We start from the raw sequence: 27163 nt of genomic DNA on the forward strand, positions 1-27163 counted from the left end.
TGGCACTGTTGGATTTTTTTTTTATTTATTTTTTTTACATTTTTTCGATCACTGGTACGAAGAATCAAAACCTTTTACGTTTATTATACATATGCATTGTTGTGAGATTAAAACAAACAAAAAAAAGTTATATGATGTTGCCAGACATTTCATTTGAAGTTGTTATTTTATTGAGTTCTGGTAACACACAAAATATAAGTGTTGTTTCAACACACTATCATGACTAACCCGAACTTAACATACTTGATTAAATAATAAAGAATAAAATTCAATTTCTGGCAACTTATTTGAGGACTTCATTTTCTTATTCCTTTCCCCCGCCCACTTGGACGACGCAAACCTTCTTGATTGTGAGCAAATCACAAAAAACTGAAGCAGGTTTTTCATAAGCAAGGTGAATGTTAAACCCTTACCAACATTTTTATAACCCACATGGGTAGCTATTTTGCTTTTGTGATACGATAACTTTACTTCGCCCGTTTTGCAGCTGTGTCGAAGGTCGGTAGGAACGAACTAAGTAGCTAGTTAACATTTATTTTAATGATTATGGATTTAAAAATTATTAGATAAGTACTTCATGTTGATCAGATTTATGTGTAGGCCTAAGTACATACACAATAACTATTGTTTACACATTCTCCTGCATATTTAGATGTACATTTAAACACAAAAATAAATAATGACAATGGATAGAATAATATCAGTAATGTATGAACTGAAATTGTGGTATCAAAGAGTTTTGATATTTTGTGTGATTACAATATTTCATATGTTATTTATACCCATTATGAACAGAGGCTATGGCCGCTTATTTTATTCACCCTCTTTACACTCTAGGAATCCATTATGCTGCTTAGACACTTACTATTTTAATATGCTGCTGCATGTGAAAGACTCTCTGTATTACACATCAGCACATTTGTGCCTTGTTATGCACTGTTTGTTTACCGTGCTGTTACATTCTGCTCCAAGGCCTTGGAGAAAGCTATTTCATCCAACTGCACACCTGTATATGGCTGGAATGGCAATAAAGATTAACCAGACCTAAAAACAGCAGTGATTAAGTAAATTGTTTGGCCTGTATTAAAAATTGAAAACAGTACAAAAAAAAAATGATATTTGATGCTTTATCTTGCACTGTTTTTGTTTGTTTTTAGTCTTAAATTCCTAGAACATGCTGCAAGCATCATTTCAGAATGAAAATAAATTTACAAAACTAACAAAGTTGATAATATATAATATTACATAGCTTGTCTTTGTGCTGTTTTTATTCAAATAAATCAAAGTAGATTTATAAATTGCTTTTTGTTTTATTTGCATTTCACATACTGTCCCAACCCAATTTTTGTAATAGGGTTTGTATTTTAATAGATATATAAGAACACTAAAAACATGGAATTATATTTATAAATAATAACATTGCATTTTCTTCTTATTCTGAGCTTTTAAACATGAAATGCTCATATTCTGCTTTCTGCTTAGTTAATGCCCAGTGTACTGTTTCCCAACCCTTCTCCTGCAGTAGGCAGGCCTGCACAGTTTAGTGTTTTCCCTGCTCTGACATATGCACACATGAATGGACTTGTTAATTAGTATATTTGAATCAGGTGTGTTGAGATCACAGAAACCATAGGCCCATCCATATTCTAAGCTGTTTATCCTCCTGGGTCACGGGTGCTGGAGCCTATCGCAGTGGTCATTGGGTGGAAGGCAGGAAACACCCTGGACAGATCACCAGGCCATCGCAGGGCAGACACACAGACATACACATTTACGCACACACACACATAGGGGCAATTTAGCATGTCCGATTGGCCTGACTGTGTGTCTTTGGACTGCAGGAGAAAACCGACGCGCATGGGGAGAACATACAAATTCCACACAAAAAGGACCATGGTCGCCTAGCCAGGGTATCAAACCCAGGCCCTTTTTTTGCTGTGAGGTGGCGCTACCCACTGCACCATGTGCTGCCCAGAACCACAGCTCGATGTTATGAAATGTACCCATAAAGGCATATATACGCTGACCAGCCACTTCATTAAGTCCACCTGCTTGTTTTTACACTCATTGTTCATTTAATCAGCTCCACTGACTATATAGTTATACTTGTGTTGATTTTGTCTATTTACCTAGTTCAAAATGTGGTGCTAGTAGTTCAGGTTCCTATTTTCCTTCATAATGCCAATTTTCTTATAGATTAATGTTTCCTGAGTAAGATTATGTTAATAAAGTAACAGCTAAACAGTATTTCTCAGCCACACCAGTTGGGCATTAGTCAAACAGTCAGAATCTGATGGTTTTTCTATTCTAAATAAAATATGGCACCAGTGCTCCAAGGCCTACAATTTCAAAATATTACTTTTCTTAAAGAACCATGTGTTCTGAATAAGATCAAGTTAATGAAGGCTGAAAACTGTATTTTCTAAGCACAACAGTTTAAGTGAAATCCCTTCTTCCAAAACATCACAAACCCTTCGTTTTTTTGGTCTAATATAAACCAAAAAAAAACAAAACAAAACAAACAAAAAAAAAAAAACAGCATTGCTAAAATGCTTGCACTCTTTAACAACTTTTTTGGCTTAAGGCTCGAACTAAACAGATCAAGTCTGCAGTTAGCAACAGTATTTGTAAATTTGTATAGTTCATTTTATGGAGCTCTGGTCATGTGACAATGATGCGTTGACCATCATTGAAATAGGCGGTGCACAATCATAATTACATGATTATAACATTTCGATTACAAAACTCCTACGTATTATCACGTGCAGATTACGTTTCACCACATACCCAGGTATGTCCAGAGCCGGTTTATGAGGAGCCTGGCCACTTCCTATCCCAAAGGAGGCGATTGCGCATTAGGCTAGATTTGTTACGTCAGCTAACAGACGCCTGCGCTGAGTGATGGGTCCATCCTATCCACCCAGAGAGTGAGGCCAATTGTGCTCTCTTGGACTCCCGGCCACGCATGACTGTGGTCATCAGCGATCGAACCCGCGATCTCCTGATGATAGGGCCAACGCTTAGACAGTTGCGCCACTCGGGAGCCCAATATATGCCCATTTTGAATTTGATGCCAACACCACCACCCAAATAGTACCTGCTCTGTGAGGGTCCATGGGGGTCCTGAACACTGAAGAACAGGGTAAAAGGGGGCTAACAAAGTATGCAGAGAAACAGATGGACTACAGTCTGTAATTGTAGCACTACAAAGTGCACCTATAGTAAGTGGAGCTGATAAAATGGAAAATGAGTGTAGAAACAGGAAGGTAGTCATAGTGTTATGCCTGATCGGCGTATCACTCAGCATTAATGGTGCCTTCACAAATGTGCATGTCCCCAGTGCCATGTGCACTAATGCACCCCTATACCATCATGAATATGGCTTTTGAACTGTACACTGATAACAAGCTGAGTGGTCTAAGCCCAGAGTCCACAGCGTCCATGATTTCCAAAAAGAATTTCAAGTGTTCTAACGTTCTAAAAATGTTCTATTTTCAATAAAATATAGGGTTTTAATGATTTGCACATCATTGCATTTGTTTTTATTTACATTTTGCACAGCTTCCCAACTTTTTAGGAAATGGGGTTGTATTTCTGTGCACCATCTCTTCAATTGACCATCCTCTCAAGATGACTTTAAAGTATAACAACTGTTCAGAAGAAACAACACTGGCACACATGCTCCTACACAAAAATAAATAAATAAATAAATAAAAATAAAAACTGGTGGTAAAAGAGGCATCTGACCACAGACAGGACTCTACACAGCCACTTGCTTTTCATGTGAATAGATTCGTTTCCTGCCATGAATTGAATATACAGTAATATCGTCAGATGTCTGTTACTGTGCTTATGCTCGACTTATTTTATTATGGAAGACAAGCGAAGCGTTAAAGTTCACCTCCATTAGCTGGAAACAAGCAAAGCATCAATAAGCCCAGCTCAGGACTCCAAACCCTCAAACTCCAGTCTTACGAAAGAAACTTACCAGGTATAACAACAATTTTCCTCATGGTAACAAACAAAAGAAACGCAGCTCTCTTTATTTAACCAGTTTTAACAGCTTCTGCAGGTAAAACAAGCGCAACATTGAGCACGAGGCTGAATTTCACTTTGCTCATTTTCTGCCATTTTAGTGTGAATGTATGGCTGGTTTTGGTTTGCCACTTTGGCAGAGCTTAAAGCTCATGTTGGTCTGCTGCTTTGGCGTGAGCACAAGGCTTTGTTTTTGTTTTGTTTTTTTTGCTGCTAAGGTAATCCTCCTCTTCCAGTGTTTAAAGTAGTAAACTACTGCAGCTGGTGATGGGTTAATCATCAAAAAATACAAAGTTAGGGAAAGTGTAATATATTGGGCCCAAGGGGAAGTTTTGCAGTATAGGTGAAATGATGCTTACTTAGTCCTAGAATTCAGTTCATTCAAATTGATATTGACCTGCTGTTTGGGTTCTCATTTAAGACCACATTTATTTTTGGGTAGAACGTGGTTAAGACCCAAACTAAGTACAAAGTTTTCAGAAACACAGAAGCCTGTCTTGTGTTTTATGTATGCATGTGTGTGTGTGTGAGAGAGAGAGAATATATGAGTCAGTTATTTTTGGTGAAGCTATATGTGTGAGAGTGCATGATTAATCTGCCAGTGTGTGCATTGCCACTCAAACGTTTGGAATCACTTTCTAATTATGTCAAAAAAAGATGAAAAACTAATTAAATTATGGACTGAGGTGACAAAGGGGAAAAATCCTCAAACAGGAAACACTTAGTGTAGACAGACTGGATGAAGGTAGGGGTAAAATGGAAAGTATGGGAAAACAATGCCTGTGTTTTTTTAAAAAACGCAAAAGATTTCCTAATGAGCCACTGAGCCCTGTGGAAAACAGCATTCTGTCAACTCTCAGCTTGTCAGTCTACCTGTATGTATGTTTCGAGCTGAGCTCAGGTCGTTTCCATTTTGAACAATTTGTCAGTACTAAAGTCTTTGAATTTATAAGCCTCTATGCATTTGAATTACATCCTTTCCAATCTGTTTATGTTCAAGGTAAAATTATGAGTTGTCAACAAGTTAGGTTTTTTGTGTTTTCCAATTCACTTTCTTACTGTTTAGTGTGTTTTTGGGCCACAGCAAAGGAGCTGAACATATATCAGTATCACAGATTTATTTCTGTTTAATTTTTAGTATTCAGTTTATTTCTGTTCTTGATGTTATTCATATTTTTTTCCTCCTAACTTATCCTAAAGATATGTATGTAGAAGGTTAAAATGTTAGTTTTGTAATTAAGGAGTCAGGAAAGTAGGGTTGAGAAGTGCTTTAAAAAAGTGTTAAAAAAAAAACATGAGAAAGAGATCATGTGTTAATGATAAATGTTCATATTTTGCTTTCTTAAAGTAAATGTTGCTCTTTCCTGTACTTAAGAACTTGTTTAACTGCTTATAACTACATTTTAAATCCCCATCAGTGTAATATAACAGAAATCTTCAGTAAGTTGAAGAGTGCTTGGTTTTGTTTGGCTAGAGATAGTTTTGGTTTAGTTTATAAGCTTTTTCAATCAACGTTTATTTAAACTTAGAGTACATTGAGGGTGACCATCATTTACAATGTAGATGAGCCTCTACAGAAAGTAGGAATTGAAGAAAGGGAAGTAATGAAAAAAGAAAAAAAATAGATAAAAATAAATCAAATATATAATATAAGATAATATAAGATAAATAATAAAATGTAAGGGTACAAAAATCTAATCAGAGACCAGAGAAAACCAATAAAATTACAAAGATAAAATAGCAAATGATAAAAAATGATAAAAAAGTAAAACAATAAGCAACAATTTGTTGTTCGCCATAACACACTCCGCCTCCCCTCGACTTCCCCGACTCCACTGTCCTGTCCATGCAGTAAACCGAGAAGAACTCGGCTGGCTAGATGGCGTGATTCTGTATTGCTGGGCTCAGCCATGATTCGGAGAAGTAAAGGAGGTTGCAGTCTCGAATGTCCCTCTGGAACTTGATCCTGGCCCGAGGTCATCAAGCTTGTTCTTGTACTTTAGAGAATTCTGTAATAAATTCCATCTTAATACAAAGTCTATAAATTCAAAGGTGAGTAAAAGCAAAACTTAATTACAGTACTACATGATTAAATATACAATTGGAAGTGTATAAAAGGAATATAAAAAATTGTGTAAGTCAAATAATTATAGTTTATTTGATAAAGTACTACTTAATCTTAATGAATAATGTGATTATAATTAAACTTAATTTTAAGCTTTGGGGCTGCCATATTTATTGTGACATCCCCAGCTGACAGAAAAGAATGAAAAAAAAATCTCTACATGCAGGTCAAGATGACAGAATGGGCCAGTTTTTGGTGTACGCAAGGATATCACACACAATATGGCAGATTGCTGAATAGTGTACATAATGCCTAAATGTGCATTACTTATAGTGTATACATCTGAACTGGGAAGATCTGCTTTTAGCTACAGTGCACCGTGCAGTACGGTACAGGGAGCTGGAAATTATTTCAGGAAACTCCAAAGTTTTGCTCACTGGTGTCACAAACATTTTAAACATTTAGTCTCTAAACACCTCCAACCAGCTTGCAACTGTTTTACTTGATTTTAGTTATATTTTAAAGTGATTTTTGGTATGTTTTAATTTTTATTGTTGTGTTCTTATTTATTTTAATGTTGCCAAGCTATTGTATCTTTTATTTTTTTTATTAATTTCAATGTTTTATCTTTATTTTATTTTATTTATTAAGTTACTATGTTGTTATAATTTTAACGGTTTATTGATTGATTTTTTTTTTTATTTACTGCTATGATTTTTATTACTTTTTAGCATTTGTTATGTTTTTACTATTTATCTTCTCAATCCCTGATCTCTGTATTGGTTCGGCTACATTGTAAATGAGAGTCTCCCTCAGTGAGTTTAAATAAATTTTGATTGATTGAAATAGTGTTCCAAAGACATTTTTCATAATTTGGTGCAAAACCTTACCATCAAATGACTGACCAAAAAAGTTAAAACATTTTTCATAATTTGGTGCAAAACCTTACCATCAAATGACTGACCAGGTGTGAAACTTTTTTACAGATCATATGTCTTGATCTAAGCCTGCTTTTATCTCTTCATTTCTTTAAATGACATGTATTGCTGGTTGGCCACCTAACCAAAATACCCTATTTTACTAATGGTAATGAAAATAGACCTGTAAAAAAAAAAACAAAAAAAAACAATCAAATATGCTTGGGAATATGTTTGGATTTGGATCCAAATTTGGATGAAATCAGGAAACACCTAAAACAAGTGAATTTGCATGGTTAATGGTAGTGATTGTATTTGAAATAAAACACTAAAATCTAGAGCTGCTCTAATAGTAGTGACTTGTTCACTGCATCAAGTGCTGCTTTGAGGTTAGTGACCATTTTCCTTTGTCTAATGGTGCTATGAGAGTTGTGACCAGTTCAATATATTTTAACTAACAGAAAATCTTATAGGTTACTATCTGCATAATCTCAGCTCAGTCTATAGCCCTGTTTGAGTTGGATTAGTTTTTACCTGCAGTGGTACTGTAACTTGAGTAGTTAGAGATGAGATACATGATTTTAATCCAGTACAAATCTACCATGTTTGTAGTATCTACAAGTGTGCGAAGTAATAATGCTGAAGCTATTTACCTTCTATAATTCACTGAACTTGAAGCTCCCTCTGTAATAGCAATCTTATTCAAATCGACATCACAATGATGTAATAATAAAACTAGGTAATAGAACACAGCGCATCTCCATTTTTATATTTTTTTTTTGCAACCCAAAGACAAGACTAACAGTTAAATAGATCTTTATTAACTAGTTACTTTAAAAATCATTACACTGACGCAAAAACAGTTAAGTTTAAAAACATTTATAACGGTTCATCGAATACAGCTCTCCCTCCTGTAATGATCTATCTCTGATCATGATGCTAGATTAAAAGAAACTCTTGACATTCTTGCTCCAGTCAAATGGAAGAAAAACTTGTGTGCTCATAAAAAGCCATGGATGAATGTGGAAATATGCCAGTTTAAGAGAAACTGTTGCAAATCAGAGCACTTTTGGAAAACTAAGCTGCAGGTACATTACTCACTGTGCTGACTCACTGTGTAATATTTTAACATATACTTTTAATCAGTCAGTAAAAACATGTCGGATTCCATTATATTAAAAAAAACAAACAAAAAATAAAAAAAACAAACAAACATTTTCCCTGTTCCTAAAAAGTCCACTGTAACTCGTTTTAATGATTACAGACATATAGCTCTTACTTTTGTTACTATGAAAATTTTTGAAAAACTTATTTGTGAGATTCGAGTCACAAATCTGACGACTTTAGACTCGACTCGAGAGAAGAAGAGAAAGGCTTGGGACTCAATTTTGACTTCAACACCAGTGACTCGGACTTGAGCATCATGACTCAGAAAGACTCGAGACATCAAAGTAGAAGAAACGCGGAGAGGCCTCTGACTTCAGATGGGATTCTCTACGCAGATTATTTTTCGTGTGAATGGATTAGTTTCCTGCTGTAAATTGAATAAACAGCAACGTTGTCAGATGTCTGTTACTGTCCTTATGCTCGGTTTATTTTATTTCAGAAAACAAGCGAAGCGTTAAAGCTCAAGTTCGCCTCCTTAAGCTGGAAACAAGCGAAGCATCAACAGCATCAATGAGCCCTCGATCAGTACCTAAACTTCAGTTTTACTGGAGAAACTTAACAGGCAAACTGACCATTTTCCTCATGGTAGCAAAACAAAAGAAACACAGGTCTCTCCGTTCGACCAATTTTAACAGCTTCTGCAAGTAAAACAAGCGCAACATTTACAATGAGGCTGAAGCTGGCTTGTTTTTTGCCAGCTTCATGTTGGAATTTGCCGCCACCGTAAATGGTGCAGCAGGCGGCGGAATGTAACTGCTGCACCATTTAAGGTGGAACGGAAAATTCAAATAATACGCTGCTGGTGAAAAAAAGTCAACTTGTGCTTCATACATTCATCATCATTTTGCTGTGTTTTCTGGAAACTTTGTTCTGCTCGGTCGTTTTGGTTTCTGTTGTTGTCTAAACTAGTGGTTATTTTTAGTTGGCTGAGGTAAAAACGTTTAGCTTTTTTAATCCTATGCACCCAATATTGCCAAAAATCACCTTTATATATATATATATATATATATATATATATATATATATATATATATATATATATATATATATATATATATATATATATATATAAGTTCAGTAGTACTTTTAGAATTCTTTTCTTACGTAGTGCACTCCTCTTTATGTATACCTGTCATGGTTATCTGGGTACCATGGATCTTGTATTTTAGTTGGAAGGGTAAAAGAAAATAAATAATTATAGATATTTAATATACAGCCATACCCTACTAACATGCTGTCATTAAAAGGCTATACTACTGTTACCATTATTCAGTGTTATGGCCTTAAATTAGCAGAAGAATGCAGACTAACTTGTTTAGCACCCGAAGATTAGGACTATTGACTTAGGACTCGACTTGAGACTCGCCTTTACTGACTCAGGACTTGAATTGAGACTTTGTGAAGACTTGAGACTTGTTACTTGCAACTTAGTGACTTGTTTCCATCTCTGCTGATTTGTAGTCATCTCTCTGATGTTGGGATAGATACATACCAGTTTGAATATAGGGTGAGTAGGTCAGCTGAGGATGCTGTGTCACCCTACTTACGTTCCATTTTGCAACACTTGGAGGCACCAGGCACATATGCACATACTCTTTGATAAGCTTCAGAGGCATTGGTACTCACCTGTCTTCGTGCTATTGGATTCTTGATTTTCTGTCTAGTAGAAAGCAGGTATAGCAAGTCTTAGTGGAGTGGAGCAGGGTGAATAACTTAAGCCTGACTATTGAAAAGAAAAGGAGTTGGTGGTTGACTTCAGGAGACGGTAGGTGGACCTACCATCTCTGACCATCAATGGCAAGGAGGCGGAGAGTGTTGCCTGCTTTAGGTTTCTGGGGACAACCATCTGTTAATCTCTTAAGTGAGAGAGCAACACTGCTGTCTTGTGGAAAACTCATCAAAGGCTAAACTTTATAAGACAGCTTAAGAAATTTGGTGTGACTACAGATTGTATGATATGCTTTTATAGAACTATTGTGGAAAGTGTGTTGACCTTCTCCAAATGAGTCTGGTATGGGAGTACAACAGTGTATAAGAGAGAACAGTAAGAGAAAGTGGTCTGTACTACCTCCAAAATCACTGGTTGCAAACGAAGTATTGTTTTTATTATTATTATTATTATTATTATTATTATATTAATCTTCAAATTCATGACAAGACAGCTGAAATTCACAACAATTGAGTGAATATTTCCTCACATATACTATAATTATGCACCATCATTTGGAGTTGCCATTGATAATGTGCAGTCAAATTACACACAGATTACATTACTGGACTTCCCATGGGAAAAAAAAAAATAATAATAATAATCCAGCTTGAATTAGGCTTTTAAAAAAAAACTAATCCAGTTTGAATAAGGCTTTTAAAACTTTTTTAACTGTTTTAAACTTATCCATATTGAGCAGCATTTCCACATAATTAAGTGCACAGCAAGCAATTATCAGTAATCATCAACTTTGTACCATGTAAAGCACATACATCAGCTTGTCATACCTGTGCACAAGAATTGGGCACAGATATGACATGTACCCTCAATTTACTAACAAATAATCCTGCTCAGATGGACTAGTGATCTGTTCAATGCATCGTACTACTGCGAGCAATGTCCAATTCACTGAATCTAATTCTGCTCTGAAAAAACATCTATAAATAACTATGAGAATATTTAAAAACAAAGGGTGTATTTGTGTCTTTGAGCCTACATATTGTGACATCATACAGGCCTCTTGAGTTTTTAATCCATGTTCAGGCATATACTCCAGGGCCAGGGTTAGCAAACACTGGCTCAGAGGATGGACACTTGAAGTAAAAACTCTCTAATATCACATCAATACTGCTGGTGCCTACCTGGAAAATAAACCAGAAACTCTGAAGGTCTACTACTTTTTGGTTCTTGGTGTGAAGCCATAATACAATGCATTTCTCATTAAACAGAGTGCAATCAAGCCTAACTGGTTATGTCTGGACAAAAAGAAGCTATGTACATCCACTCACAGAAATAGGCAGTAATAGACATGATAAACTTATTTTAAGGTTTATTTCACATTTCCTGTGGTATATACATGTGGCTTCAATGAAACATTGTACTTCATATATAAATGACTGTACCACTACACAAACCAACTAATATAAGCCGTAAAACTACATTGTGAGCCTAACAAGTCAAAAAGTTCGAGCCACAGAGTAAATAAAAAATATGTAAACCAGACTACACACATTTTGCAGCTTAATTCTGACGTTATTAAAGTCCACACCACAACCTGATGAAATGAGGCTTCCCCAGGATGATCTCTGGGTTTACTAACAGTAAACAGAATTTATTTGGTGTTGTTCAGGTGCTGGTATTAAAAGACCTTTTCCATAGCAGGCTCAAAGCACTTACAGCAGAAGAGTGTTTCCTGTATAAACAAATAAAATTTGCCGTTCATGGCAGTGTACAGGGCTTTCATTTGCTATTTGTCAGACTGCATTCTTCTTAATCCTTGTCACACCTGCCAATAAAATATTTTAATTAAACTTTCTTTCCATTAAAAATGCAAAATACTTTCAAATGATATTCTAAGTATTCCATGTGCTCAAAAACGTTTTGCAAATGAGAAAACTATTTTTTTCATTGATATATAAGATTTAGCTGGGCAATGAGTAGGAGTGTACATCTCTGATCTCATAAAGATTTGGTTCAAATTAGTTCAATTATTATTTAGGAAATGATTCACAATGCATAATGATCTCAAATGTTATCCTTTGTTTCTGATTTTTTTTAAAAATATGCAAATATGACTGGAATAAAAACTCACATAATCTAGAAAATAAAACAAAATAAAAAAGAAAATCTGCAATTCAGTTATTGCCAATTCCCATCCTGGCCAACTCTACCAATTATACTCTCTTGGCCTTCCAGCCACAAGACTGGACTAGCAATGTCCCATTCACATGTGTTTCACTCAGGAGCCCCATGTTTCTGGAGATTTTTATATTTGAAAATAGCCTGCAAATTTTATTTTGGCTAAAAAAAATAGCAAATGCTCATTTCAAAATCAGTGAAATTTACATCAGTGCATCATGGCATTTTTACATGCCATGTACTGAGTGCTTGTTGTTCCTACCTGAATTCTAAGGTGAGAAGCTCTTTGGGTTACTTCTTGGGGTCAGCTTGCCCATATCACCCCTCAGAATCTCATGGGTTGACAAGGCAATATAGGATTGGTTCCATGCGCTGCCTTGTGGGGCACCATGCAAATAAAGAGGCAGTGAATCCCAGCTAAAAGTAGTGTCCTTAAAAGCATGGAGGAGGAAAATGCCCATGATAATTGTAAGAAACCCACTAACAGTTCCAACAACTCCATCAGTGGACATACGCAGCCACTCTTTGAACAAGATAGCTGAGCACACCATAACAGAAGTTGTAAAAAAGACATAATAGATAGGTGTGACAATAGAGGTGTTAAATATGTCTAGAGCCTTGTTAAGGTAGCTGATCTGAATGCTGACACATATTACAAGGCACACAAGTAAAGCCCAGAACAGAGGTTCTTTTAGCGCTGCTGTTCCTGCAAAAAGTTCTTTGATGCCAATACCAAGGCCTTTCACACAGGACACAGATAATGAACCAATCACTGAACAGATGAGGATGTACACCAGCACATTCTTCTGACCATAATGAGGCACAACAAAGAAGATCAGGATCATGGTGCTTACAACAATGCAGATGGCAAAAATGATAAATCCTGTGAGATGTAGAAGACAAAAAAGAAAAATAACCAGAAACATGCATCAACATGTGTAAATTAGAAATAGCTATTGCTGTCTGGTAGACAGAAATGCTTTCAGATGTTAAAAACAGCACCTGGATCTTTAAGCTTCTCTGCCATAACACTCAGAGAAGCAACCTCCTCCTCCTGAGGAGCATGGATCACCATCACTGTTGAGCCAAGGATGCACAGTACACAGCCAACTTTCCCATGGACGTTCAGTTTTTCATTCAGGAAATATGTTGAAAGCACAGCACTACAAGAGAAAGGACAAGAGAGGATATTTAAACCTAAAGCACATTACCTACACAAAAATGAGTACACCTCACTTTTCAATATCACTAAAATAATTACACATAAAAAAAATGAATGAATGAATGAATGAATGAATGATTGAATGAATGAATGAATAAATAAATAAATAAATAAAACATGAATTTGTAAATTATTGTACATTTTTATGAAAAAATAGAACTGTTTGACTGGTTAAACTCTAATGAAGTGTTCATACTGCAGAGTGTTTCGAGAAATGATTTTGACAGTTAAGGTTTTTATTTCTTCAGCATTTATTCATGGGGTTATTCTGGATAAAATACATAATATATTCTAACTTTCAATGTAAAGGCAGGACTAGTTTTTCTCAGGGGGATATGTGTGTAAAGCAGGAAGAACTGATAATAAGCCGAGTGCTGACAACTGAAAGAGTAAGATGTGTGCTGTTTAAAGAAACTGTTAGAGAAAATCTGAGCTTATGTACAGCATAGCTGTGGCCAACAACAAACTTGTTAATAAAGCACCACGACTTGTGCGAAAGCTCTGTCGCTTTTAATAGCCATGAACGCTACAATACATTAAAAGAAACTGCCACAAAACCCAATACATCCTTCTCTAATGGAATTTCATTTGTTGTTCAAGCCTTCTTGGCACAGATAATACCAAAGTAGCACAAATTTGTTGAGGGATTTTCTGCCATTCTTCACTGATGAGTCTTTTATACACAGAGTGCAGAGTGTTGTGCAAGACAGCACGTGAGCCTGAAACAAACACGTATTGTTTATAATAAGTGCTTCTGTCACTGCAGCATTCTCTGTGATAGATGATGAAGGTATCATATAAATGTCTTTAGAGGTAAACCTACGCAGCAAATTACCCTTCAAATTAATTCCTGAATGAAGCGCCTGCCGCATGGTGACTGCCAAGCTACAAAATTTTGGAGGTGCATGACCATGTGCCGCAACTCTCTCTCTCTCCGCTTGCCTTTGGGTATGTAACTGTGAGAGACTGTTTATCTGTTTAACTGCTAAATAAAGTAGAAATAATTGTAATTACTATGATTACGAGAGAAATATAACCAAAGAAATAACAAAGAAATAACAGAGAGATATAATTCAATTGTATAGTTTAGTTATACAGTTTAAAGCCTGTGATGTTACTGTCTCTAGAGGTTGACATCAACAATCTAGCTCTTAATGTTGATAAGATGAAAGATGATTGTTGACTTCAGGAGGACTCTCAATAATCACTCTCCACTGCACATCAATGGTTCAACTGTAAAGAGAGTCAAAAGTCTCTAGTTTCTTTGCTGTAGGACTGGCACTAAAAATTATTATTAGTTATTAATCTATTAGTTTTTTTGACACATGCAAGATTGTCAAGCAATCTGTTTAAGAGGCAAAGCCAAAATAGAAACAATAATTAAACAACTCTTTGAGGAATTCTGAACTACTTTGTTGAAAACAGAAAAAGCCTTATATATAATCATCTAACCACCGGAAACCACTGAAAAGTGTCAGATTAAGTTTGTATGGCTGTGTTTGTGTTTTGTGTGAAAATAAAATGAAAATGCTTGCTGCAACCATCACTCCTGTCTCCAGCGTCCTTCTTCCTCCCGGGGGACCACATGGTGTGTTACAACTACTTTTACTTGTATTCAAGTAAATTATCACAACAGTAACAGTACTCTTACTTAAGTAGGTGTTACACCCCTGAGAGGGGAATGATATAGAATATTAGTGTTAAGCAAACACAGTAGATGTTTAGCTGGGCTACTTAGCCTTTTAACATTAGTAACTCCATAAGTAAAGCTCAGTACAAAAATAGCTACTGAATACAGTAAAGTAGTTCCATACAAAATATGAAAATAAACAAAACTTGCAACCGCTACATAAATCCTTTGTTAAATGAGCATACAATTCCTTAGAACAAGACTGGGCAGCTTATTTTTCTCTTTTAGCTTTTGTCAGAGCACCGTGTCAATGGGCTAAGCTAGTGACTTGCTCTATGGAAACGCCAAATAGTAATTTGCTATTAAAACGACAGTTAAACCGGATTTCACAAACAAGACTGCTTCTTTAAACATCATACTTGAAACTTGCTGCAAAATGTTTCGTACCCAAGAGGAGGAGTGATAAAGAATATTAGTGTTAAGCAAACACAGGACATGATGAGTACTGCACACAGCTGCATTACTTTATAAGTGATGCAAACTAAATGCGCATAGACCACTGTATCTCACAGTAGAACATTTCGATAAGATAGCACAACTCATCAGAGCACCGCCACAGCCTGCATTAGTGTAGCTTAGTGACATCAAATTGATGCGCAGTAGCTTTAGCTCAAATGTAGCAATATTAGTATTATAGCTCTTAACGACCTGGTAATTTAGAGGATCCAGTGGTATTCGGGAGAAAATGTACACAGGACAAAACGTATCAGGTTCTGAACATTTTTATTTAACACATGGGGCGATAGAGGCGTTTTTTCGAAAACCCTATTCATTCTGGCTATAGAGAAATGGAGCTTAGACCCGGAGTTCCTAATATGGGCATAACGAGGACTACAGAATGACGCACGACTACAGTGGTCTATTCTCTAGGTTCCCGCGCTCAGCCCGAACCAATCACACATCGATCACAGGCTCGACCAATCAATTACACAGTAATGGCTCATACAGAGAAATAAGGTTTTGTAACAGTATCAAAACAGTTAGAAATATACTTTTTTCTTTTCTTCTTTTAACATACTTTTTTTCTTCTCTTTTTTTGTTTTTTCTTTTTTAAGTGCGTTTTAAGTAGGCATTTTCAGTACTCTTTCCACCACTGATTGTCACTGTGATCACTGGTCTTGGCCCATAGAGGTGCACTGTGTGGGCACACACTGAGAGGCCGATTTTTGAAAATAAATCTAAAGCTAAACTAGAAGCACTGGCCCATCTGTTTTTCAGTGTAAAATTGAGTACAGTGCTGGGTCAACCTAATCAGCGGCATAAGCAGCTGGTTAGGGCTCCATCAGGGCCCCCCCTAACAACTTCTGAATTATTACTGTACTATTATGTTGTCTTATGGGCATTGGAGCCCCTCTGCCCCTTGCTGATTAATGATTTAACGCAAGAATGACACTGAAATGATACATCATCATTAATGATTTCTACATGTTTAACTGCACTTGCCTGATGCCTGATGGATGCTGTATTCTAATAATTTCCAAGAACTAAACTCATGTTTGGATTAATTGAGTACATGAAGTAAATTAGCTGATAAAGCTCACGCCAGCAGGGAGAGCTGATGGCCTTTTAACTTTATTTTATGTAGCTTTTCTCTTAATTTTGCTGTCATCCATTTTAGAAATAACCCTGTTATTCCTGTTTAACCGCATTTTGACTGTCAGCTGCTACAAGTATCAAGATTAATTGTCAGAATTATACATTGTTCCTGTGAAAGGCTGCAATCACTACTGACTATAAAAATATTACAATATTTTTACTTAACAGTAATATTATTTAAAATACAAGGCTGACTGATGGTATCTTAAAATAATTAAAGTAAGACATTGGCTTTTATCACAATCTAATGGTGTAATATGATGAGATATTGCTACAGTTAAAGACTGATGCTGTAGTTGGTGTTTTATCATTTTGATCCATGTGTCCCTGCCGTTTTAAGGGTCTCTGCATGGCCTTGAATGAAAGTGTGGTGTTTATGAGGAACAGCCAGTCATGGGAAACATGAGAAAAAGTCACCAAAGAAGGAAAAAGAAATTATAATACCTTAATATGTAGTAAATTAACCATTTATAATGATATAAAATCTATGCTGTCTCAACGTCTACCAGTTAGACTGAACTATGCTTAAAGTTAGCTGGGTGAGCAGGAACAGACTCCAGGATCCAAAAGGCTGTGAAGGTTATCTGTAATTTAAACTGTAACTAGAACCCCAAACGAACAACCAATGAGCAAAACACAAATTAGACTGTTATAAATTTACATATTTTAGACAGCTTTAGACGTCATTGTTTTTAGTTAGTTTTTAATTTTACAGTGTATCAACAAACAAGTTGAAGGGCCTCAAAAAAGAAATCTGCTTCAGGAACCCTGAGCCAGCCCTGTGTAAATAGCAGACTTTCAAGGACAGCCCCTTTGCTTTTGGTCACTGGTAGTGTTGCTCTTCTGATACTTCCTTATAACTGCTATAAGCTGTTTTGGCTTGTGTTAGTTTACCAATGTTCTTGAACCCTTTTTCATATTTGTGAAGTGTTATTATCTGGTTTCTTACTTTTTCAGACAATTCCTTGCTCTGTGGATCCATGATGGATAACACACAGCCCATAAGACACCAAATTTAATAAAAAATTGTAGCTGGTTTTGTCTAGCAACCAAACAGTCAAGCATCCATAAAAGTATTTTGGCTAATGGCTGACACAGGGATTGAATAATTAGCCTTCATTGGAAATTACATAACATGTGTACTCACTTTTGCTTCACTAACTTTCTGCAATGCAGTCTAACCTGATTTTTCAAATATAATATTTTAAAATGTATAATGTAAAATGTATGTTATTTGAATAAACTAGTATTTTAAGTCATTTGATATTTTAGTGATACTGAACAAGGTTGTACTCACCTTTGTTGTATTCTGTCAATGTATAGACTTACCTTACTAAAACACTCATTGCTCCCAAAGGTGTCACTAACGTGGCAGGTGCAAAGGCATATGCTGCAAAATTTGCTGCTTCACCTACTCCCACTAAGAACACATAATGAAGACAAACACGAGTTTAATGCTAGTCAGGAAGTGGAGAAAAAATATCTTTGAGACCACTATCACTCACAAGTAATTTCAACAAAGTGAATGGACCTTTGTAAGTTATTCATGATGATAATTATAATGAAACAATGTGGAAATTCCACATTGTTTCATTATAATTATCATCATAAAAAATATGTAATTTTTCAGGACATTGTTAAAAAAAACTCTTGAAATGACTCTGCTTCAGTCTGTTCACACTTCAGAATAATTGCTTTCTCTCTCCAGAATGATTCTTGTAAGCAAACAATTACATCATACTTGATATGAGACCGGCCCACCACAACCATTCTTTCAGGTATGCATATCCACCTTGACCTGTTAATGTGGACAAATAACTCTGTAACAATTTACAAAATCCATAATAACAATCAGTATTATCCAGTATTAATCTACTATATAAAGCAGCAGATCTTATCGAAATTGAAATGCTAAGCTGTCATGCATTAGTCACATTGACATACCTGCTCTCATGGAACCCTTGCTTGCAAGTCTTAAGAGTCCTTTCTTTTTCAAAATAAAGCTTCCACCAATGAAGAAACTTGAGATGATGGCGAGTGACAAACCAATGTAGAAGTCAGAGCGATAAAAGGCACCAGCATCCATCTGAATATAATCACAAAAACTGTTATTAGTGGACAAAAGGGCAAAAGATCTTCAGAAAAAAACACTATGATGTGCTTTCCCATGTATTATGAGCTTTGTTCATTTATATATATATATATATATATATATATATATATATATATATATATATATATATATATACATATATATATTACACACACACACACACACGTACACACACACGCACGCATATATATATATATATATATATATATATATATATATATATATATATATAATTTTGTAGCTGCTTAAAAATTAAAATATGCCTGAAATCTACAATGTGAGGGTATTAAATAAACATGCCATTTTTATTACAGCAAGTGCACATAATGACAAAAGTCGCCTATACAATAGTTGATTTACTTGCTTATCAGTGTTTAATAAGTACTAAAAATGGCCATATATGACTGAAATGCTCATTAAATGCTCATGAAATCGTTCAAAACAATACAAATCATGTTGTAGCCTGTTATTAATTTTGAAGACTGTTTTTCCATTGTGCATTGCATATAACACAATTAAACAATGAATTCAGTCAGAGCAGTGCAGTTTGTGCAAGTAAGCATGAATTGTATTTTACAAATTAATTGATTAAATAAGTTTTTGATCAGGACAAAGTCCTTGAGTTTTCATTACAGTGCAGTTCCTAACTAAAAAGGCAAGAAAAAATGTATGCTAAAAAGAAAGAAAGAAAACAGACAAAAAGAAAGGTAATAAACAAAAAGAGAAAAAGAAAAGAACAAAGAAAAGAAACATAAACAAGAAAGTAACAAACATACAAAAAGAAAGAAAAAGAGAAAAAGGAAAATAGGCAAAAAAAAAAGACATAAAAGCAAATGCAAGGTGAAAAGGGGAAAATGAACAAATGAAAAAAAATTAAATAGCTGAAATAGATAAACAGATAAAAAGATGAAAAATTACTGAAATAATCTTTAAATACAAAGATAAAATAATGAAAGACACAAGGGATCTACAAATTCTGCCGTAAAATTTATAAAAATAGGTTATTATTTCAAATATTCAAAGTTTCTAAATGTGTTAAAGAACAGTATGGGGTGCTGAAGTATGGAAAACAGAGATGAGGTGAAAAAAAAAGAAAAGGAGTGCTAAAGTAAAAAAGAGAAGTGAGGAAGAAAAAAAGAAGAAATAAAAAAGTGCTGAACAATAAAAATCAGGAGAAAGAAGGTTGAAAAGACTTAAAAAGTCTGAACGGGAGAGGCCGCTGTGCAGTAGAAGTCACTTTAAAGCACAGCCAATCAGTTCCTATGATAAGTCTATGAGAACACGTATCTACCATTTAACTAAATATTTAAAAACAGACATGAAAAACAGATACCATACCTCAACACTGAAATTATTTACTTATTTACTCTTACTTACTTACTCACATTTCTTTATTAATAATTTTTTGTTCTGCAGTACATCATTTCTTTAGGGGTTTTATTTTTTTATGTATATCACTTTATTATACTGGTCCTGATTATCATTACTCCTAGTTCATTAATGATGAGTTACTATTTGTTTCACTTTATAATACTATTCCTTATCACCATTAACTCCTAGTTCATTAATAATGAGTTAATATGTGTTTCACTTTATACTTGTCTTGATCATCATTAACTCCTAGTTCATTAATAATGAGTTACCATGTGTTTCACTTTATATTGTTCCTGATTCATAGCTCCTAATGAAGAACAGCAACACCTCATTCATTATCTAACAGACAGTAATTACATAATCACTTGGTAATATTTAGAACCAAGTGAATTTGAAGGCAGGACACATACACAGTCAGATATTTCCGTGAGCCCTCTCGTCAACTGACCCTGCCCTCAAGAGGACTTTAAAGGAGAACTACTGTTCAGAAGAAACACTGGCACACGTGCTCCTGCAGAAAAAATGATGTTTTCTTTTCTAAAGATGAGAGGTAAGCAGACTGGTCTACTGAATCCTATAGTATTTTAGCAGTTGTCCCATTTGTAGGCCAATGTACAAATTGGTTCACACTGCCAAATATGAAGATGTGCATTAGCCTTTTAAGGTTTCTGATCGAAACAAACACATGAGGGACATCAGTCAGTACAGTGTGGTGTGAAGCTCCCAGTCTTCTCTGAGGATACCTGTTTCTGTGAATAGAAATGCAGGATATAATCCATTATATTGTGGAGACTGCGCACTGTGTAGTGTATTTCATACCCAGCTGTCATTGTGTCTTAAGATGACACTAAGATGAAAACTTGACAGTATTAGACAAGATGTCTTAGACAACATTTTCTTACATTAAGACATCTCAAGAACGTCTTAAGACGTATGAGTGAAGACACCGTCTTCATCTTGGACATGAAAGTGAACATCTTAAGACAAAGAAGTAATTATTTTGTGTGTCTTGAAGATGAGGCATGACTTAAGACATTTAAGACACTTTGTCTTAAGACATAGAGATGTTATGTCTTAAGACAGTTCAGTTGAGACCAAAGAGTGGTCCATTACAAAAAGTCCTGTGGTATGAATGTGGTATTCCTGTGGTGCTGCCAAACGGAAAATTACAACAGAGCATTACCACAGCACTCCTTAATGTAAAATATAACAAGAATATAACAAGTAATATAACAAGTTTCCTCAAGAAACAGCCTGCTGGAATCTTATGGTTTTTGTGTGATATTACCAAAGGAACATTCACTCAATTTTTTTGTATGTTTTGTTTTTTGATTATTGCAGAAACGTGTTTACAGTAGCAAAAGAAAAAAATCAATTCTTAAACCATTAACCTTACCTTAAAATGTTTAAACTCTTATCCTCATATCATTGAAGTTCATGGTACAACCCCAATTCCAAAAAAGTTGGGAAGCTGTGTAAAATGTAAATAAATGTTAATAAAAACAGAATATGATGATTTGCAAATCTCATAGACCCATATTTTATTCACATATTTTACCATTTCATGAAAAATATTAACTCATTTAGAACTTGATGGCAGCAAAGTTGGGACTGGGCCATGTCTACCATCGTGTAGCATCCCCTCTTCTCTTAACCACAGCCTGTAAACGTCTGGGAAGAAAGGAGACCAATTGCTGGAGTTTTGGGAGAGAAATATTGTCCCATTCTTGTCTGATGTAGGATTCTAACTGCTCAACAGTCCTGGGTGTACTTTGCCAGATTTTTCATTTCATGATGCGCCAAATGTTTCCTATTGGTGAAAGGTCTAGACTACAGGCAGGTCTGTTCAGCACCCGGGCTCTTCTTCTGCAAAGCCATGCTGTTGTGGTGGATGCTAGTGTAGTTTAGCCTTGTCTTGCTGAAATATGCAAGACCTTCTTTGAAAAAGACACTGTTTGGATGGCAGCATATGTTGCCAAAGCCTGTATATTTCGTTCAGCATTAATGGTGCCTTCACAGATGTGCAAGTTACCCATGCCATGTGCACTAATGCTCCACCATACCATCATGGATGCCGGCTTTGGAACTGGGAAGCTGGGAGGTCTTTAGCATGGAGGATGCAGTGTCCATGATTTCCAAAAAGAATTTCAATTTTGATTCATTTGATTCCACAGGACACAGGACGCCTAGCTATGGCAGCACATATGCTAAAATCGGATCGATACAGAGAAGATTAGCATGGCCCCTCTGTCGTGGAACACAGACGTCATGTGAAAAATAAGTTTTTTAAGCTGGGGTAAGGTTTTGCGGTCATATGTAACAAAATTGGAGCTTTTTGGCCACAGTTCATGTTTGGCACCAATTTAACATTGTGCATTGTTAAAGAAACACCTCTAAAGTATGGAGACAGCAGCATCCTGTTGTTGGAATGCTTTTCCAAAGCAGGGACTGAGGCATGTGGTTAAAACTGAAGGACAGATGGAGATACTGCAAGACAACCTGCTTCAGTCTGGTTAAACAACAAAAAGATCGATGTTCTACAATGGCCAACTCAAAATCCAGATGTCAGTGCAATCAAGAATCTCTGGCACTGTTTGAAAATTGCAGTCCACAGGTGCCAAACCAACAAACCTGAACAACCTGGAGCAAATCTGCCAGGAAGAACAGGTAAAATCCCTCCCAAACTGCAGAAACTTACAGAAACTTCCCCCAACAGACTTAAAGCTGTTACTGCAGAAAAGTCAAGTCAAAGTTTATTTATATAGCTCTTTTTACAACAGGCGTTGTCACAAAGCAGCTTTACAGAAAAATCTGGGTCCAAGCCCCCATGAGCAAGCCAATGGTGACAGTGGCAAGGAAAAACTCCCTAAGAGCAAGAGGAAGAAACATTGAGAGGAACCAAGACTCTGGTCGACACCGGATAGCAAACAGCTATAGTATAAAATATTAGAATACAAAACAGGGAAAAACATGTGGAGCAATGGTTAATTAGATAGTTTGAGTTCATGCAGCAGCAGCAACAGCAGCAGCATCATCAGGAGGGTCAGTTCATGAAGGTGAAGTTCAATGCTGGTCAAAACATGGTTTTACCAAGTACTAGTCTGAAGATATAAATAGTTATGCAAGCAGCATTTTTCATTTTTTTATTATTTTAAAGATCTGATAGCAAATAATAAATTTTGACTGTGAAAATGTAGGTTAGGGGCATTTTGGTTAGCAAAAAAATACTGGCCGGAAATAATCTGTGTTATTTGTAACACAGATTACTCTAATACTTTTGCAAGTCATTGTCTTGACAAACCAAAGTTTAAACAGAGTTTGTACGTTAAGATTTGCATTTCTTGAATAAAATACAGCGCTCACCCAGCAAGCACTCTAATAAGAACTAGTTTTGTATTTTCTAAAGGAAATACAGTGCGCACATGGTAAAAAAAATAAGATATTTTCTGATTAATTGCTCAGAAATATTATTTTAGGATAATATTTTTCCGTGGCAAGCACTGTAATAACAGGAATAACACTACAGTGTTTACAATGCCAAAAAATGCTGAGTTGAAAAAATATGGTTACATTGACTCAGCACTAGGTTAATTTTAACTCTCTGGTTGGGTTACAATCTGATATTTTTGTTTGTTGTTTTTGGCTGCTTGCGTGGTTGCTATGGTTATACTGTGCAGTTGCCACGGTGTTCCAAGTGGTTGCTAGGTCGTTGCTAGGCTGTTGTTAAGTGGTAGCTAAGTTGTTGCTGTTATTGCTAGGTTTGAGTTAGGGTTACTAGGGTGTGGTTGAGCAGTATCTAAGGTGGTTGTTATGTAATTCCAGGCAGTTGCTAAGGGGCTGCTAAGCAACTGCTATGGTATTCCAAGTAGTAGTTAGGGCTAGGCCGTTAGAGGTTGACTGCAAGATTATTGCTGGGGCATTTGCTAAAGTGTTGCTAAGGTGGTTGCTAAGGTATTTCTTAGTAGTAGCTATAGTATTTTGGGTCATTGCTAGGGTGTTGCCCGAGAGAACATCCTGATTGGCTTTATGTAAGGTTTGTAGTTTTTTTCATTTTGTCAGTCACCTAAATCATGACAGCAAATAAATTATTCAAGCTAACATTTCTGTATCCAGCTAAGTTAACTAACCCATTATTGTTGCAGACTAATACACCCTTTACTTAGAGATCTTGGCTTTTGAACTTTACTCAGGTATCAATCAATATGGTCCTTCACCTCTGGCCCAGAGAACAACATCCATTATTTCCATAAACAATCTGAAAGGTTGACTCTTCAGTCCACAATACATATTTCCACTGTGTATCAGTCCATTTCAGATGAGCTCAAGCCCAGAGTAGCATTTGTGGACATTTTTGACATATGGCTTCCACAGTTTTAACTTGCATTTGTGGACGCAGTGATGAGTGTTTACTGACAACGTTTTTTTTACAAGTGTTTTAAACTTATGCGATGATATCCATCACAAATTCATGCCAGTTTTTAATGCAGTAGCATCTGAGGGTTCGATGGTCACAGGTATTCAGTTGTGGTTTTTGGCTTTGATTTTTTATGCAAAAGAATTTTCTAGATTCCCTGAATGTATTGATTATGCACCATAGAGGGTGAAATACCTGAAATGCCTGCTAGTGCTAATTGAGGAATGTAGTTTGAGAGACTATTTGCTGATGCATTTTTTGGCAAAGTGGTGAGCATCGGCCTTGTCTCGCTCATAAAGGACGAGATGTTTCCTGGATGCTCTTTTTATACCCAAGCATGATTACACCACCTCTTTAAAAATGTTTTCTGAACATTTAACAAATGTTCCTAGTCTTAAAGTGCCCTGCCCCAACTTTTTTGGAACATGCTGCAGGTATCGATTTCAGAACATATATTTACAAAAGAAGAACAATTAAGTTGATAAAGTGAAACTTTAATTATCTTGTCTCTGTACTGTTTTTGTCTAAATACAGGTGAAACAGGATTTACAAATGACTGCTTTCTGTTTTTATTTGCATTTTACCTACTGACCAATTCTTTTGGAACTGGGTTTGCAGTAAAGAACACTAGATGGGTAGATAAATCACAGACATATAGATATACAAAAAAAAAAGAATGGTAATGATAGCTGGACAAAACTACACAGATGAGCCATGTTACAAATGAGCATTTGGTTACAACCATTTTTTAATTTGAAATAAATGGACGACATGTTTGAACTGTCAGAAATTAAAAAGCACAGACAACCATAAACTAACACGAAGTGAATTAATGACAAGAAAACATAAAAAGGAAAGAGAAGCCAGAGAGGCAGAATTACTGGAAAAAGTGCCTGCTATCTCTGTTTGTTTTCTGAAAGCTGGGAGTGGCTGAGAAGGTAGCAGCAGGCCTGGATCATACAGTGGCGCATATGGGTGCAGGCCCAGGGGCTCAAGCCACTAGAGGGCCCGGCGAGTAACTGTGAGGAAATGTGAACAGCTGTGGACTCGCCATGGGAACATTACTAGCGGCACAGCAGCAACAAACTAACATCATGTCCCAACAGCAAGCAATGCAAGTAAGAACAAGAAAACCAAAAAAGTTCCATTATAACCGTATAATCACTGAGGATTATATGAGGAGCTGAGTGCAATGTTTTTTCTACAACCCTTCCAGTAAACAATCTGGAGAGAAACTGCCAGTGCTAGTTAGCTTAGCTAAATAGATACACATTAACATAACAGATCTGCCTACCACGGTATAATGCTAATTTAACTATGTAATTTAGACTAATGATGTTAAATGTGGGGATAAAATGTAACCTGTTAAAAACTCTAATAAATACATACCCCAAACCACAGCCCCAAAGCAGCTATCTTTTGATAGGTCTGTGGTTTGTTTTACATTTTCACCTAACGCACACTTGACGTTTGCGGTGTAGACATCCTGCAGGCCTTGCAACAAGATACAATCCTATGATTAAATTCCAGTTTGCTGTTAGAACACAGTGTAATTATGCATTATAGCCTGGTGCTCTCCACATCTTTCATGATAATGATACTTAATTTTTCTACTCCAATCACTGCTTAGTAACCATTACCCTATCCTTCATTATCTCACTCAAGCTTTCGGGTGTTTAGCATTGAGCTAGCGTCCCTGTGAATGTACGTTAAATATGAAGCTCCAGGTATTCAAAAAATGTGCCTGAGGGATCTGTAAAAGTGAGACCTGAAACTTTGACAGAGTATAAGATGCACATTTGAAAGTCAAATATAACATGTCAACCACTCAGGTTAAAAAAGTTGATTTGTCCTTGTCGGCAGTGATCTGTGTCATCAGAGGTAAGACACACCCGCCGTGGCAGCATATTTTAGCTAGACTGCTTGACTATTTGGGTTTTTAAGTTTGCTGCTTTTTTCTCTCTTTATGTACATGTCTGCTGATTTTAATTTATTTTGTCTTCATTGGGGTTACTGTTTTGATTGTCAAGAATGGATGAATGCTTTATAGGGGATTGTTGCATTGGTCGTTGGATTTTATGTTAAACATTTATGAGAACACAGGTTGTGTAATCTTGCTTCTGTTTTGTCTCAAATGAGGCAAGTGGCGACGTGCCAACACTAAAGGTTAGCATGTTGCCACTGTGGTGCATATGTCTTGTTTAACTTATCATAATATCATAAAAACACTGACCAAAACCCCCAAAAAAGGTAGCCAGGTAGTAGCCCACCAAAAATTTGTGCCCAGGTCCCCATAATTTGATAATTCGGGCCTGGGTAGCATCAGTTGATTATAGCACTGAGGCTAGAGATAGCTCAGTCTCACCAAACATTTCCCAGTCAACTTTACGTTCACAGCTGTTGTTAACTGCTGCAGAAGAAGCTAGAATTAAAATTTTAGTGTCACAGTGTCTGCAGAAGGCACTGATAAGGACCTGCTCCAGTTAATGCTGCAGTTGAAATCAAGCAGAGTTCGCAATTGAACATGGATAACTGGTATGAAAAAACAACTGATCCAGTGCTATGGGGAACATTACAGAAAAGGCATAAATTGTTCTAACTTGCTTTGAACTTACTCTTACTTTCGTAACAGAAGAGCCAAATATCCAGCCTCCATCAGCGATAGTGGAAGGGATAGCAAGAGCAGTTCATTGACTAATGATTTACTTTGTAAGTGCTTCGAA

At 36.0% G+C, this 27163-nt stretch overlaps 1 protein-coding gene and 1 pseudogene across 5 annotated transcripts in view; one reads left to right on the forward strand and one right to left on the reverse strand.

Moving 5' to 3' along the window:
* Positions 1-11196: 11196 nt before the first annotated feature.
* The window catches only part of zgc:101583 (uncharacterized protein LOC494104 homolog), a 28937-nt gene continuing 12970 nt past the window's right edge, over positions 11197-27163 (reverse strand). For 2 of the 5 annotated variants that reach the window (XM_036568900.1, XM_036568901.1), the window contains exons 2-7: positions 21423-21497; positions 18484-18625; positions 18281-18337; positions 17869-17959; positions 13034-13194; positions 11197-12914 (exon numbers count right to left, since the gene is read on the reverse strand). In XM_036568900.1, coding sequence (XP_036424793.1) covers positions 12301-12914; positions 13034-13194; positions 17869-17959; positions 18281-18337; positions 18484-18625 — 1065 coding nt within the window. In that variant the 5' untranslated portion in view covers positions 21423-21497 and the 3' untranslated portion in view covers positions 11197-12300. The remainder of the gene's footprint in view (positions 12915-13033; positions 13195-17868; positions 17960-18280; positions 18338-18483; positions 18626-21422; positions 21498-27163) is intronic. The other 3 variants (XM_036568898.1, XM_036568902.1, XM_036568899.1) reach the window with 2 other exon arrangements.
* On the forward strand, positions 22214-22314 carry LOC118807396 (annotated as a pseudogene).

Source organism: Colossoma macropomum, unplaced genomic scaffold (genome assembly GCF_904425465.1).
Source record: "Colossoma macropomum unplaced genomic scaffold, Colossoma_macropomum, whole genome shotgun sequence".
Taxonomy (NCBI): Eukaryota; Metazoa; Chordata; class Actinopteri; order Characiformes; family Serrasalmidae; genus Colossoma; species Colossoma macropomum.